The following is a 17,555-nucleotide window of genomic DNA, read 5'->3' as shown; positions in this document are numbered from 1 at the left end:
ATCTCAGATCGAAATAGTCATCCTACTTCCATTATTGGAATGCGGGGAAGGAAGCATCGAGAGCTTGAAGCTTTCTTTGGGTGAAGTAATTATCACCAATTTGTTAAATTGAAAATGGGCGTCACTCAAGCCATAAGATTTGAATTGATTCGAGAAACAACCAATCGGATTTATAATATTTAAGATAAGTTGAAAGCAGCGCGAGATTGGCAAAGGATTTATGCCAACATTCATAGGAAACCATTGTCACTGGAAAGAGGTGACGAGGCATTTTTAAGGCATCACCTTAGAGAGGTGATATGAGGTTTGGCAAAAACCGAAAATAGCTCTTTAATATATTGGACCTCATGAGACTATCTCCATGATTGGTCATTTAGTTTATCGATTAAAGCACTCCAGGGGCTAAGTACTATACATGATGTTTTGCCATGTATACGGATTGAAAAGTACCTAAGCGACGAGGCAACGAGAGTACTAGTAATGGAGGTACTCATAGAAAACATGCTTGATATCATAAATAATTCCGTAGAGATAGTAGACGGGAAAACTAAACAGTTTGGACACACCAAGCGTTATTGATTAAGATTAAGAGGAATTCATAGCGAGGACCAGATTATACCTGGAAACGCGAGGGGAATTCTGAAGGAAAAACCCCCCACCTTTCTCTCGAAAGGGGATAGTGGGCGTGTAAAATTTCGAGGACGAAATTTCTTAACGGGGGGAGAGTGTAACGATTCCGATGAAACCAGGGATACCCTAACCGGTAGACAATAGTTACGTTATATTTAATGTCGGGTACATAAATTACCATAATATGGTTCACTGTATTGATTGTACGTGAATATATAATTCATCGTATTGAATATGCGATTAATCGATCGATAGTTATTGAAACCCGAACGAATCGAGGGTTCAATTATAGACGATATATATGATATTTAGTGATGTTTACGAAGTATTAATGCTTCGGGATAAGTAATGTACGGCACAGAAAAAGAATTTTCGATTTAATGGTACGTCGGTACGTTAAATGAAACTTTCAATACCAAACCGAGCAAGAGACGATCGATCAAGCCGAAAAAGATGCGCAATAATTAATAATATGATGTTTTAAGTTAATAAATGTCATGGTTTAAGTTTTTAAAGTTTTTAAATCGGTTTTATATAAATTTCATTTTTAAGCCGAAAATGACCGTTTTAGCCTCGTTTTAAGCCGAATTAAACATTTAACCAAAAAACGAACTGAACCAGATTATCCAAAACATTATCCGGATTACGAGAATCCAAGTATGTGGCTAGAAATGGAGAGGTGGGTCCCACCCCACCCCCCCTCATATTTCCGATCGGACAAGAGGGTGAGAAACCCCTTGTCTCTCATTTTTTTCATCCAACCATTGCAACATCCATCAATTCTCTCCACTTCATGAACTAAAAACCGAGATTTTTAGCAAGAAAAGTAAGGTAAAAATCGAGTTATTTACGTTTTCATCTTCGTTTCTTGAGTTTGTTTGCAAGAAAATGAGGTTTCAAAGATGAAAACCGATTCTTGCATGATCAAGTGATGTATACGGGTTATACAAGGGATCTTGGTCCAAGAAAGGAGTTAAACGAACCAAAAACGAATTTTTACGGTTTAAACTTTAGTTTTGAAACAATAACCGAAACTATAGTGTAAGAGGCTTGATCGTGAGTGTAACTTGCTTGGTATTGTGATATGTTGATTGTAGGATCTGTGTTTAGTGGTAGATAAAACGGAAAGACGAGTTTGTAGCTTGTAGTGGCGGAAAACAAAAGGTATATTCGGTTTATGTTCGGTTATGGATTTTTGGACAGATTGTGATGGTTTAGAGTTAGGTCACGAAATTTTACAGAGGTGTTAAATACATGAAAATATGAGTTCTGTGAATTTTTGGTAATTTTTGGACAAAGGATGAATATTTGGTGAATTTAATGCTCGGTTTTGGCCAAAAATGGTGAAAAATAGTTAAATATCATGAAAAATTCTGGAAAATTTCAGATAAGCTTTTTATAACATGTAAAAGTCACACACAAAATTTTAGGTCAGTTGGAGAAGTCTAAGTTGGCTTTCCGGTTAAACGAGTTCTAGGGTTTTCTAGCTCGGTTTTAGTGAAAATGGCATGTAAAAAGAGATATTGGTTCTAGAAAAATTACAGAGGACTATGTGGATGGCAGGGGACATCCAGGAAAAATTTGGGATTTTTCTAAGGTCGTTTGGTATTTACGACATATTTAGTGTTTAAATGGTGTTTAAAAATAGATAAATAAATTTTAAATATAAAAATTAATTCTGGAAATAATTTTATAAAATTCCCCACTGTCAAAAAGTGATTTGTACAAAATTTCAAGATCCGAGATTAAACGGATAATTATTTGTGCAAAAACAAACTTTTAAAGCTTAAAACGCGTAAACCGGTAAAGTTCGCCTAAACGAGCTGACCGGTGTATAAAAGCCCTAAAAAATGAACTATTTTCATATAATTGAGTTAAACAAGTAAAAATGAATCATCCGAAAATAATTCGGATGATTTGAGTAATTTTATCCGATAAAACAGTTTCCGGTGCACTAAAGACGGAAACGGGTCCCGCGGCCTATCGGGGCGTCTAAACCGAGCTCTAATTTCACAACTTTAATTAAATTATCATTCAACCACTATTTTCGGGTCGTGTGTGACCAAACTCATTTTTGAAACGTAAAAACGGATAACCGTGCTAGGCACGCAAAACGGAAAAAACGACTAATAGAAATTTGACTAGTGAACTCTAAACGATATCACAATCTGAGTCCGGAGAAGTGTTTCTGGGTTAACATTGCCCCCGGAATGGGTACAGTACTGGGTTAACAGTGTCCCCAGATGTACCGGTCAACACGGTTAAAGTTATATTAATAGTAAGTGTATAGTAACGATCGTATGGATCATATTACAGATTGGACGTGTTAACTGATAATGACTGTTGTTACCTGCTTGCATGTGCTAAGGTGAGTTTCACGAGCCCCTTTTTCTGAATTGTTTTTAAATATTTTCTCGGGGCGGAAGCATGTTAATACTGAAATGTTTAAGTACATACTGAACGCATGGATTTGCGTGGATTTATATATTTTTTTTATTGTACGGGAATCGTACGGAAATGTACTAAGATGGTAATTGTCTGAGTTGCTAACATTCTAAGGCCCCGGAACACGAGTGGTTAACTGAAAGCCGGTAGAGTGTGGATAGTACTATTGGTCTGACAAACCCAACTGGTCCGGCATGGATTTGCTGATGTTTCCCAACCAGTTGCACATGTCTATTTTGTTGTTATATATATTTTGCTATGTAATGTTACATAGCGGTTTGGGGCAGGTCCGTGGGCGGAGTATGCCACGTGGGTTGTGTGTGTGGATAGTCAGAGATTTCACTTGTGGGCTCAGCATAATTACATCGATAATATAATATTATGATATGGATTTTATCATGGTTTACTCAAATTGTGAAACTCACCAACTATTCGTAGTTTACCCGTTTTCTCACATGCTTTTCAGGTACAATTAAGATGAAGTGATTGCTTACGTGCTAAGTGCTTGATGTGTGTAAGATTTGCGTGCGGGATGTTAGGATACATTATAATAAATAGAATTATGTATCGTATTGTATGATGTGTGTATCACCTAGACGGTAATGAAATACGAGATAATGTAATTTGAAGTATATTAATGTATTCAGTTTTCTTTATAAACAATGTGGTTGATATCAGAGGTGTCTGTTGCATCCCGTTTACGTTTCCGCTGCGGTTACGGGGTGTTACAAGCAATATATCCAATTTATATACCGGACGATGATCCACCACCAACACCAGAAAATTTGGAACAGAGACTAGAAAATGCGTATTTTATGCGTTCAAAAGAAATACATAACTCTCTTACAGTGGATTTGGTCCAATATGCTTGGATGTTTCGGCGGCTTCCAGGTGAAAATGAAGTCGAGAACGAGGGCTACGATGAAGACGAAGACGAGTTCGATGATGAAGAAGAGGACGGCGGCGACAGTGGTGCTACTGAAGGCAAGGAAGAGGGAGCTAGGTAGTTTTTTTTTTTCGTCTAATGTGTATTTATTTATTTAATGAAATATTATTTGGTTAGTTTTAATTAAAAAATTAGAAAAGCAAAAAAGAAAAAAAAATGATTAAGTAATGATTGCTGCATACTTATGAGGAGAGTTATGATTGCACTCCATTTTTACAAAATGTGGAAAAGCTGACTGGACGCTATGACACAAAATGCCTAATGGTGAGACATTTTGACTACGCATAATCTAAGTGAGAGAAAAGTGTGTTTATATGTCGCCTACATGGCAATACTTTTTTCTCACCCAAACCCCTAACCAATCCCTAATAAGAGCATCTCCTATGTGGCATTGGTTTGTAATTACGAACACCTCATACAAACCATTCCTTTCATTGGAGTGGTACCATTTTCTTCTAAAAGTTTGTGAACAAGAACCACCACAAACACTTGATATAGACCCCACTCGCACTAATTTTATATTAAATATAATAAATACTATCAAACATTAATAGAAAATTGCAATAGAAAATGGTTGTCGATGAGAAAAAACGAGTGTTAGACGTGATTTTTGATAAATACGCAAACTTTACTTGCAAACCTTATTAGGCCGAGGGGTGCGGAGCGCTAGGAGGGGCGCGAGAAGGCGTTCGATAGCGCCCCGGGGCGCGAGAGCCACACCACCGGGGCGCGAGTGGGGCGCGAGAGGGGCGCGAGAGCGGAAAACGAGGCAGGCGCAAGGGAGGTAGCGCTCGTTATGGGCTGTGGGAAAAGGAAAGAGCCGTTGGGAGGCTTAAATAATTAATAAAAAAATATTTTTTTTTTTAATAAAATCATCTATATATATCACAATACATATCAAACACCAACCATTCTCACATATCAAACTCCAACCATTCTCACATACTACAACCAAAACCAATATCACATACCACACACAAAACCCAAAATCACCCTATCTTCGAAACCTTTAAAAATAATGTCGTCGTACTCGTCTGATTCCGACTCCTCAGAAGAGGATGATTTGCTTCTTCAAGTAGGGGGAGTTTTGACCGCAGCCGTGGTCAATCTCTTGCAAAATCAAGCCCATCAACCCCGACTCCCGAGGGTTAGAGCACCACCTCGTGATCGTGATCGATCGGGTGCTAACGAAACTTTGATGAGGCATTATTTTAGCCCTCAACCGGTATACGCGGAGTCGGATTTTCGAACTCGTTTTCGAATGAGCAGGCAATTGTTCACGCGTATAGCGAGTGATTTAGAGGCACGGTATCCCTTTTTTCAACAAAGGGAGGATGCTAGGGGTCTTCCCGGTTTTACACCTCTTCAAAAATGCACGGCTGCTATCCGTCAATTAGCGTACGGCATCTCGTCGGACGCTTTGGATGAGTATTTACAGATGTCGAAAAGGGTTGCACGTGAATCCCTTCATTTTTTCTGCCAAGGTAAAAAACATTAATTTTACTTTTTACTAAATATTTATTACATTTTCTAATATATATTGTACGTAGGAGTCATATCGACTTACGCTCGGAGATATCTGCGTAAACCTACAACGTATGACATCCAACGCATATATGAGGTGCACGCAGAAAAACATGGTTTTCCTGGGATGCTAGGTAGCATCGATTGTACGCATGTTGGATGGGCTATGTGTCCAACGGCCTGGCGAGGTCAGTTCCACCGTGGTGATCATGAAGGGCCGACCCTCATACTTGAGGCGGCGGTGTCACAGGATCTTTGGTTCTGGCATGCTTTTTTTGGTGTTGCTGGGTCAAATAACGACCTTAATGTTATCGATCAGTCACATTTGATCAACGACCTTATCGACGGGGTTGAACCACCTCAATCTTTTGTTGCAAATGGAGAACTCTTCAAGTACGGGTACTATCTGGTCGATGGTATTTACAACGAATGGGCTGTGTTAGTTCAAGCTTTTACAGATCCAATCGCCGACAAACGGAAGTATTTTACGAAGAAGCAAGAGTCTGCTAGAAAAGATATCGAAAGAGCTTTTGGAGCTATAAAAAAACAATATTATGTTCTGGCGAACCCGATACGTTATTGGACTCGGGAGAGGATAATGGACGTCGTCTACACGTGTCTTATCCTACACAACATGACGTTAGAAGACGAGGGCAAAGCTATATGCCAAAACTACCAAGGTGACATTCCGCCACAACCGTCCACAATCAGTGATCAACAAAAACTTCATAACATAGCAAATATCAAGAGCCGTGAGATACACGGGGAGCTTCGACATGAGTTGGTTGAACATTTGTGGGCGAGGAGACCAGATGATCTTGTATTAGATTAGTGTTATTATTAAATATTATTGTTTGTTTAATTTTTAGTATGTTTTTTTTATTATGAATTTTCAAAAAAATGTGTGTTTTTTTAAATAATTTATTGTTTTTTTAATAATACGTTTTTTTAATACATTTATAAAAAAATAAAAAAATAAACCGCTCGCGCCCCCTCTCGCGCCCCTCCACACCATGCCCCGGGGCGCTATCACCACTACCAACACCCATCTTATCAAGCTTCTCTCTCTGCCACACGTCACAATATTATTGGATGGCGCCCCCACTCGCGCCCCCTCTCGCGCCCCCCACACCCCTCAGCCTTACCAGTTAAATATATCACACCAAATGTACGACTTTTTTTAATAGTATCAAATTTCATTTTAAGCAAACTACCGGCTGCTGCATTAAAATAACTTTTTTAAGCATAATATATATACACATGCTTTCACATATATACATATCACACAAACAAATACTCCATTTAATTAATTATTTTATTAAAGTGTGTTTTTTTAGCAATTGCTTTTTTATTTGTTTTATTTTATTATTTAATTTGTTTAATATATAAAAAATAAAATAATTAGCTATAAAAGATATAAATTGATATGGATTAAATAAAGGGAAAAGTAGGTGATGAGTGACGTTTTGAAACAAGAGCCATTGAGAAGAAGTAAAGGTTTTTGTAGATTAGTTTAAAATTTAACTAGTTTGAGACTCGTGTATTACACGGGGAATTAATGAAAATTACAATATTTAAACGTTAAATAAAATGCAATCAGTAACAAAATTATCATATATTATTAATACAATTACAACTTTCATTAAAATGACAGGAATTACAAAGCAAAACTTTACGCAATGAGTTTACAAATAAGAAAAAATTTCCTTGTACACTACATTTGTGGTTGTATTGGTCAGATTACCTTGTTTATCAAGAATCAGAATCTTGAGCGCAAACCTGCTTGTAACTCTTGACAAGGCGACGTATAGCTGTCCATGTGAGAACATGGGTTCTTTCAAGTACAAACCAACCCTAAGAAATTCAAGATTAGTGCAACCTTGGGCTATGGCTATAACACCCGCATCAGTGACACGCACATACCTTTAAAAAATATTAATGCAAAATTAGGGGAAAAAACAGAAACAGAGTATGTAATAGTTCATATTGTGTTATTGAATAAAAACAAAGATTTACCATGTTAAATTGAGAGTACGGATATTTTTGCATTTGCCTATAGAGAAAAAGTCATTCATCAGATAGATTCTGTCATTAAAAAGTAAAAATAAAAAATTAATTTCCAAGAAAAATCATAAGCTAAGCTCGTATGGAAATCAATTATATACCTGAGCACCACAAAGATCTAAGAATTTGAGATCGGTTAAGAGTGACAATTTTTTATAAACTCCATCTGTAAAGCTGAACAAAATAAACAAATTCTTCCTAATTTAGATTGTCCCGACAAGAAATAACTAAGTCAAGTTTTGGTCAAAATAATTTGAAAAGTTACGTTGAAAGTGCATAAAGATTTAGGCTTTTGAGATAATCCAAACGTGCGGCGGTGGCGATGACGAAGGGGACGCGGTATCGTAGTTGACGATGGAGACGGCAAATTGGAAACCACATGCATCGATGGCGATGGCAATGGAAGAGATGAACGGTTCCGGGAATTAGGGTTGTAGCGATGGCGGCGGCGAATTGGAAACCACATGTATCGATGGCGGTGGAAGAGATGAACGGTTCCGGGAATAGGGTTGTAGTCTTTGGTGTTGAATGAAAAGAATGAACGGAGGTTCTGGGAATTAGGGTTAGCATTTGGTATTGAATGAAAATAATGTAAGAACAACAAAAATGGATCTAGATAACATTATTGGAGCGGGTTAACTAAAAAAGATATACCATTTTATGAAAATGGGTTAAAAATTAAGAGAGTTAAAAAAAGATTGACAAGTGTCGTATAATATAATCTATTTATTAGAATAGTAACATATGATATCCTGTGATAACAGTTTGAAATACAAACAGACGTGTTAGCATTAGTCATGAGTAGGTCCCACATGAATCACCCATCCAATCTTTTCTGGTTTCACATGATTCACCCGCGAATATCTCCTCCTCCGTCAGCCGTCCGATCAAAAACGGCCCCTCAATCTTTCTGACACCCATCTACACAACAACTGACTTTCACCCCAAAACACTTTGACCCATACAATAATATTCTCTAACCATTTTCTTTTCACACACAAACACCACTTTTTCTCTCCGTTATTTTGGAGAAAAGGAACACTTTTTTCCCGGGGTTTTCTTTATGCCCACCGACGCATTGCATGGTAAGTGTTCGACCAAATGCTTCAATGAGTATCTATACAAGTTGCTGATTTATTCTTTTCTTTAGTCTAGTCATTTTAGACTTAGACGGTGTTGGGTTGAGTGAACTGCTCTTTATGTTTTCTGATGGTTCTGAAAGAAACTTATTAACTGAGAATCTTACCATTTTTATTATCACCACAAGCTTTAGAAAGAAGATCCTTTTTGTTTGCAGGTTTTATGGTCAAAGTAACACTTTTTTATGGCTTTTGAAGTTGAATCACTACATGGGTATGAGTCTAATTCATTCAGAGAATATTTTATGATGACATAACACTGAAGCAAGCATGTGCACAAAGCGTCAAATCTCCTTCATTTTTTACTCAACTCAATTACTTTTCCTGCTTTTTTGTTTCTATTTCCCCTGTCTTAATCCAAGGTTCAGTATTCAAAATCTTGTTTTGAATTGTTGTGCATCCTTCTTTTTCATCATCAAGGAATCTTGTTTATAGGTTTCTTGAGATGCAGTAATAATATCATCTTATCTTGTACACCCATATCCAATTATTGATTCATTAGGACCACCAGATTCTCATTTTCAGTTCCTTTCTTGTAATTGTCCTTGTGTAGCTTGTCTTTGATATGCAATTCAGCATCTTGGGATGACCTATGATGCAGCTTATTGAAGCTTTTTTTGTCTGTTGAACACTATGTGTGAATTGGTAATTTTAGCTTCAAAAATTGTTAAAAGGATCATACTTTTCTTGTTTTGTTCCTTTTTTATATGTTTTATAATTTGTATGAAAAGAAGTTGAGTTTGCTTAATGTTTCTGATTTCAAATATTATCAGGGAAGAATCTTTCAAGGATGTAGCACAATTTCCATTATTTTGCATGTGAAGTTTTGTTGAAAGAACACTAAAACATGGGTGATCCTTCATCAAGCCGAGCCACATTGCGAGATAAATTCGAACTGGAAAGATTTCGTACCAAAGTTACAAACTTTGACCAGAAGCAAAAAACTATGGAGATTGAAGAAATAGTCAAGCACATGAAACATGGCCCAAGTTATCTTGAACGGGAAAAACCGGTTCAAGATCGAGGTTTAAGTTTTGGTGTCATGGATTGGGCCCGTTTAGAGAAATGGCAAACTCGACCTCATATACACGGTTTTGGTAAAAGCAACAAGTATTCACCGTCTAGCACATGCTCTTCTTCGTTGTTTTCAGCTGATGAATCATCTCCTAGATCTAGTAAAGCTTCATCTAAAGAAGATTTAACTCCACACATCAAATCATGTTCAAAAGCAGTTAAAAAGCTTCATTATTCTGATGATTTCCCAAAACAGTCAGGTGTGAAGGGGAAGTTAAAGATCCAAGATGAGTCTGTTAATAATAGCAATCATCCGAATTCGTGCATAATATCAAAAACGACTTGCAAAAGTGAGTTAAAACCTAGAAGTATATCGCCTCTTCGCCGGTTTAGCTTTAGCCTTAAATATGGTACAGAGAGACCTGATTCTTCGGTTTCTCAAACGCCAAATAAAGATAGCAAACGGGCCCATTCGAGCCCGTTAAGGAGGTTGTTAGACCCAATATTCCCATCAAAGGAAACATGTCATCAAGATTCTAGAACAAAAGCCCGAGTGAAACTTGATTTCACTAAGGAAATTAGAGTTGATGATGTTTCATCAGCATCATCATCAAGAAAGCAAGCTCTTTTTCAGATGACGGTTAAAAATGACCGTCTTTTATTCACCTTTGCAGTTGAAAACAACATGGAAATACTTGCAGCCACGGTGAAAGATAATAACAAAAACTCGCTTTACACGTTTTTTACGGTTCATGAAGTAAAGAAAAAGAATATAAGTTGGTTATCTCATGGTAACAAAAGTAAAGATCACAACTATGTACCTAACATAACAGCTCAAATGAAGGTTTCAAATTCTCGTTTTGATACTCGGGAGTTCGTTTTATTTTCTGTGAATGCAAATGTGCAGCCACTAGAAGAATTGGAAGCTGTTGTTGTGAAGTTTTCAAGAAACATGAATGGTGATATTAACCGAGAAAGCTTTGACACAACGGTTATCCTACCTGGCGGAAGTCATGGTGTAGTGAGTAAAGGTCTGCCTTCACCGTTGGTTGACCGGTGGCGGTCCGGTGGGACATGTGATTGTGGAGGTTGGGATGTCGGTTGCAGGTTAAGAACCCTTTCTAAGCAGGTGCAGTCTAGTGGATCAAGATCAGGCCAGTTTGACCTTTTCTTTAAGGTATGAACTTTTAATTAATTATTAAGTTTTATTTAATATGCTTGTGAATATACTTATTTTTTACATAATTAATTAAACAGGGAGAGGCTGAGAGCAAAAGACCAATATTCAGCCTCTCTTCATTGAAGGAAGGTATATGTTCAATTGAGTACAACTCATCATTGTCACCTCTACAAGCGTTTTCAATCTGTATTTCATATGTGGAATCCCGAAAGCTGACTCAGCATACAGAACTTAGAATACATACTCGAGAGGCGGTTCCCTTAGTTTATACTCCAATTCCGCGTATCAAGAGAAACATGGCGTGTAAGGTGGCTTTATGATTATGTAATTATGCAAGGTCTACCGTTATTGGATATCCAACATTATTGATTATGTGATTATATGCTTGAAATCTAGTGTGAGGTTGGAACTTAAGCTTGTCTTGGCATCTTTAGTTGCAGCTTTGCATGTTTTCTTGTAATAAAATTGTTTGGATAGATATATGAATATCAGAGTTAGCAATCTTTGTTCTTTAGTTTGTGAGTTTTATTTATTTGGATTATTTGTTAGTTTATTGGTTTGTTAAAGGAATTAAAGCCACTAAGTTATGATTCTTGGTTGACTTAGTGTATACATAAAGGGGTAATCATGGGATATATATTGGTAAACACAACGGGCAAAAAGATAGCAGGAAATATGACTTATTCGAAACACTTCAGATACATATATAGTTTTACTGTATTATCTGGGCTTGCTAGGGGTGCTCAGTTAAAGCATGGGTCTTTAATGTTTTTAATTTCGCTAAATTAAGGCCAAAGCCATGTTACTACGGTCAGGTTTTACAGTTTGGACTTATTAGGTTTTATAAATTGGTAACTTTTGGGAAAGTTAATTAACCCAAAAATTATTGAAGTTTGCAACATTACAACATATTAATTCACATATAATAGCTAGTTACCTCAATTGATTAATGGTTTGTTCATAGCATCTCACATGTACAAAAGACCAGCCTACTCTATAACAATTTGACTACTGTGACTAAACTAATATTTAATGTAGCAAGGCTCCCCCTTTTTTAAGGATTCTTGTCCACGAGAATCAAATTAAGGAAAATCTAACAATACTCAAGGTATAGGAAACCGGTCCTTAACTGTTCTATAATCAATGCAAAGTCTCTAGCTTTCATCTTTTTTCTAGACAAGCACAGCATATAAGGGACGAGTATGGATATATGACTCATATTAAGAGTGACAATTTTATCTTTCAATACTATGTTAAGGTCGCGTGCACATTTTACAACATCATGGTAAGGCATTTGGAACCTTAAAAAGCATCTTTGAATTTTGGTAACAACTTGTCTAATGCCAAGTTCATAATAGTAGTGTAGAAGCCTGGATCAGAAGGGTCTTAAGTCTTCTAAAGACGTCATGTTCTTGAGGGTGATCGATCTTCTTATCTTATGGATGAAGTTATGAGGGCTTATGATTGGAGAGTATACAAGAGTTAGTATTTCAAGTATTCAATGTGTGATGTGCCTCCTTCCAATTCCCCTTGTCTTCTATATAGCAAAAACGATAAGGTCCGAGTTCTTTCTCTGTTATGACATCTTTAGACAATACTGCCCTTGGGCGTGACTGCTCCCGTTGCAGCGTCAAGTTCCGAGCTGAAGCAAGAGGAATGGGCCTAAGGTTATCTGGCAACTTCGATTGAGCCAAAATATGAGGGTCAGGCATGTTTCTGATCATTAGGCTGATCGCAGGATGGGTTACCTTTACCTCATCAAGTAGTATAACTTTATTTTCATATTAATGTTTATCATCACTCATTACATCTAAAGAGTTGGGAACTCACTACACGAATATCATTCTCTAAGTCTTCATTTAACTTCTCCACAGCATACATAATGTCACATTACTGGACTCCGATCCTTTCTACAATATAATTTAATCACCCACCTTAAATTTCATGGTAAAATCTCTAAAATTCCATGTTGTATCTTTTGAAGTTTATTCCGAAGACCATGTAACTTAAAATTTGTAAACCTTACTTGCTATAAGAGATCTAATGTACTCTCATTCGACAAAAATCGGTGATCAAAATTCCTCTAGTCTTGCATGCATTGGCTTCAGTGTCACTTATTTTATTTATTTATAAAAGTAACAAAAACAAAATTATCAACAAATATTATAAAAACATGGAGATAGAGTTGGGCCCCTGATGTTGACTTTGATGAAAGGAATCATCGACCTTCACATGGGCTTTTCTTCCGCCGCTACCTTTTCCGTAAAACGGATCACGTGATTACTTTCTATAATAGCACTTGTCATTTGGTCCAACGGCATAGGCTTACACTTTGAAACTTGACTCAAGAGTAATGGTGAAGCTTGAGCTAAGTTGTAGAGGTGATCGAGGTTATCGAGGGGTGACCAGGCTCAATGCTTAAAAAAAACTTCGGACAAAATCGCTAAAACTTACGCTACGAGGCAAAAAAACGACGGTGACCGGGGACACACACGGTCCTCTTTTACTACGCCAACAGTGATGGTTTTCCTTTTTGAGGCTTAAAGCATCAAAATTAGTACGAGTGGATGGCATCCCATCTCATAAAAGTTCAACCAGGCATTAAGGGTAGTTCACCCATGCATTAGGGTGGATTTATATTAATTAAAGAGAAAATTACTGTTTGCGTCCCTGTGGTTTTAGGGCGGAGGCACAATGAGTCTTCGAAAAAAATTTTGAACTGGTTGTGTCTCTGTGGTTTCAGAAACAAACAATTTGAGTCCCTGTGGTTTCAGTAAAATGAAAGTTTACCCTGAAAGTTAAGTAACGGCAGGGACTCAAATGATTCATTTTTTAAACCACAGGGACTCAACCAGTTTAAAAAAATTTTCGGGGACTCATTGTACCTCCGTCTTAAAACCACAGAGACGCAAACAGTAATTTTCTCTTAATTAAAAGAAAAAACTTTCTTATTTAAGGAAAGATCGTAAAGTTGTTCCCAAACTCAAAAAAGAAAAATCACATGAGTATATAATTATATATTCAAATCAAAGAACTGTTTAATTTAATTATCATTATAAAACTACAACACAAAGTGAGAGAATCATGAATGAGTTTATGATTGCATGTTTTTTCGTATTTTTTACGGTTTTATGATCACTTCTATAGCCAATGTTGATTTTAAATCAATTTGGATGTTCCTAACGCTCGCATTCATCCACGCGTATTATACGTACGTATGTGTTCATGACTGCCTATGTATATGTGTTATGCTTGCTTTTGTGTCCTTGCAGATACTTTTCATGTTATGTAGTGCCAGTAATGAACACAAAAATTTTCGTTAGGGATGTTAGTAATGTTGTATGGACCAATTCAAAGAAAATAGCAAGTTCATCCAATAATAGTGTAATAATTTGTATCTTACAATCACAAATTTTTATCTTGTAAAGTGCTAAATTGTTTATATATATATATTAGATTTTATCCCCCGTATTACGGGGGTTGTTTTACATTATTCGTTTTTAATATTTATATATGCATATTTGGATTTTAATTTTATTTATTGTAAGAAAGTTAATAATTAATATACTTGAGGTTTGATGATGAAATAGTTTCACAAATAAATGATATGTTATATTCTGGTTTAAAAGCTATCCGGGTTTGGTGATACCCATTATCCGTTTATTTTATTTATTATAAAATTGTTTCTTAATTATAAATAATATCTTTTTTTTAAATAAAATAGGATATTAATTTTTAGTATATTCCTATTTTATATGATTTTTATATCAAATATTTGATGAGATTATTTTTTAATATAATGAGTTGTTATAACCCGTTAAAGAGCTATCTGGGTTTGGTGAGACCTTTACCCGTGAATTCGGGTCAAATGCGTGAGAAGCCTTCATTTACAAATAAAGTAATCCGATGGCTTGAGAGAATGGTTGTTTTACATTTTTTGTTTTTTAATATTTATTTTTTGGATTTTAATTTTCTTTATTGTAAGAAAGTTAATAATATACTTAGGTTTGATGATGAAACGGTTTCATAAATAAATGATATGTTATAACCCGTTTAAATGCTATATAGATTTGGTGACCCATGACCCGCTTATGTTTTCTATTATAAAATTATTTTTTAATTATAAATAATATATTTTTCTTTTTAAGTTGGATATTAAATTTTAGTATATTCCTATTTTGTAGGATTTTCATGTCAAATAATTGGTAAGATTAATTTTTAATTTAATGAGATGTTATAACCCGTTTAAGAGCTATCTGGTTTTGGTAAGATCCATACCCATTAATTTGGGTTAAATCAATGAGAGACCTCCATTTAAAAATCAAGAAATTGGTGGCTTCCATAAAAGGGGGAGCGACCACATCGCGACACGCTTGATTTTTGAGTTTTCGTTTATATATATTATAGATATATACTAGATTTTATCCCCCGTATTACGGGGAGTGTTTTACATTATTTGTTTTCAATATTTATATATGTCTATTTGGATTTTAATTTTATTTATTGTAAGAAAGTTAATAATTAATATACTTGAGGTTTGATGATAAAATGGTTTCACAAATAGATGGTATGCTATAATCCGGTTTAAAAGCTATCTGGGTTTGGTGATACTCATTACCCGTTTATTTTCTTTATTATAAAATTATTTCTTAATTATAAATAATATCTTCTTTTAAATAAAATAGGATATTAATTTTTAATATATCCCTGTTTTATAGGATTTTCATATCAAATATTTTATGAGATTAATTTTTAATATAATGAGATTTTATAACCCGTTGAAGAGCTATCTGGGTTTGGTGAGACCTTTACCCGTGAATTCGGGTCAAATGCGTGAGATGCCTTCATTTACAAATAAAGCAATCTGATGGCTTGAGAAAATGGTTGTTTTACATTTTTCATTTTTTAATATTTATTTTTGGGATTTAATTTTCTTTATTGTAAGAAAGTTAATAATATACTTAGGGTTTGATGATGAAAGAGTTTCATAAATAAATGATATGTTATAACCCGTTTAAAAGCTATCTGGATTTGGTGACCCGTGACCCGCTTAGGTTTTTTACAATAAAATCGTTTATTAATTATAAATAATATTTTTTTCTTTTTAAATTGGATATTAAATTTTAGTATATCCCTATTTTATATGATTTTCACATCAAATAATTGGTAAGATTAATTTTTAATTTAATGAGATGTTATAACCCGTTTAAGAGCTATTGGGTTTTGGTAAGACCCATACCTATGAATTTGGGTTAAATCAATGAGAGGCCTTCATTTAAAAATTAAGCAATCTGGTGGCTTCCTTATAAGGGGGAGCGATCACATCGCGACACATAGGATTTTAGGGTTTTGGTTTATATATATTACTAGATTCTATCCCCTGTATTACGGGGGTTGTTTCACATTATTCGTTTTATATTTATATATGTATATTTGGATTTTAATTTTATTTATTGTAAGAAAGTTAATAATTAATATACTTGATGTTTGATGATGAAATGGTTTCACAAATAAATGATATGTTATAATCCGGTTTAAAAGCTATATGAGTTTTGTGATACCCATTACCCGTTTATTTTCTTTATTATAAAATTGTTTCTTAATTATAAATAATATCTTTTTTTAAAATAAAAGAGGATATTAATTTTTAGTATAATCCTATTTTATAGGATTTTCATATCAAATATTTGACGAGATTATTTTTTAATATAATGAGATGTTATAACCCGTTTAAGAGCTATCTGGGGTTGGTGAGACCCTTACCCGTGAATTTGGGTCAAATGCGTGAGAAACCTTCATTTACAAATAAATTAATCTGATGACTTGTGAGAATGGTTGTTTTACGTTTTTCGTTTTTTAATATTTATTTTTTGGATTTTAATTTTCTTTATTGTAAAAAAGTTAATAATATACTTAGGGTTTGATGATCAAAGGCTTTCATAAATAAATGACATGTTATAATCCGTTTAAAAGCTATCTGGATTTGGTGACCCATGACCGGCTTATGTTTTTTACTATAAAATTGTTTATTAATTATAAATAATATCGTTTTCTTTTTAAATTGGATATTAAATTTTAGTATATGTCTATTTTATAGAATTTTCATATCAAATAATTGGTAAGATTAATTTTTAATTTAATGAGATGTTATAACCTGTTTAAGAGCTATCTGGTTTTGGTAAGACCCATACCCATGAATTTGGGTTAAATCAATGAGAGGCCTCCATTTAAATATCAAGAAATCTGGTGGCTTCCATAAAAGGGGGGAGCGACCATATCGCGACACATAAGATTTTTGGGTTTTCGTTTATATATATTATAGATAGATAGGGTAAGGATTCTAAGAGAACTATTGACAAATTGAGAACTTTGATAACCATTTTGGACCACTAAAAAAAACCTTTAAAAAAATATTTAAAACATTATAAAACAAAAAAAAAACGAAAATTTTAAAAAAGTAAAAAACCAAAATTCTTATACTTCATTCCGGTTTCATTAAAAAAAACCAAATTTTTTTTTCTTTTTAACTTGTATTATACCTATACACATATGTATATTTTCATTTAATCTCTAGTTACGTAATGTACACATATGCACATTATCATTTATCTTA

The 17,555-nt window shown here is 34.8% G+C and overlaps 1 protein-coding gene across 1 annotated transcript; it reads left to right on the top strand.

Moving 5' to 3' along the window:
- Positions 1 to 9,516: 9,516 nt before the first annotated feature.
- LOC143604844 (uncharacterized) lies at positions 9,517 to 11,262 on the top strand. Its single transcript, XM_077081200.1, has 2 exons — positions 9,517 to 10,939; positions 11,020 to 11,262. The coding sequence occupies exons 1-2, from the start codon at positions 9,596 to 9,598 to the stop codon at positions 11,260 to 11,262; spliced, it is 1,587 nt and encodes a 528-aa protein (XP_076937315.1). The 5' UTR covers positions 9,517 to 9,595.
- The last annotated feature ends 6,293 nt before the right edge of the window (positions 11,263 to 17,555 follow it).

This window comes from Bidens hawaiensis, unplaced genomic scaffold, assembly GCF_021521415.1.
Source record: "Bidens hawaiensis isolate Kalapana, Puna unplaced genomic scaffold, B.hawaiensis_p1.1 tig00067088_1, whole genome shotgun sequence".
NCBI classification, from domain to species: domain Eukaryota; kingdom Viridiplantae; phylum Streptophyta; class Magnoliopsida; order Asterales; family Asteraceae; genus Bidens; species Bidens hawaiensis.
This window is presented reverse-complemented; position numbering and strand designations above follow the sequence as displayed.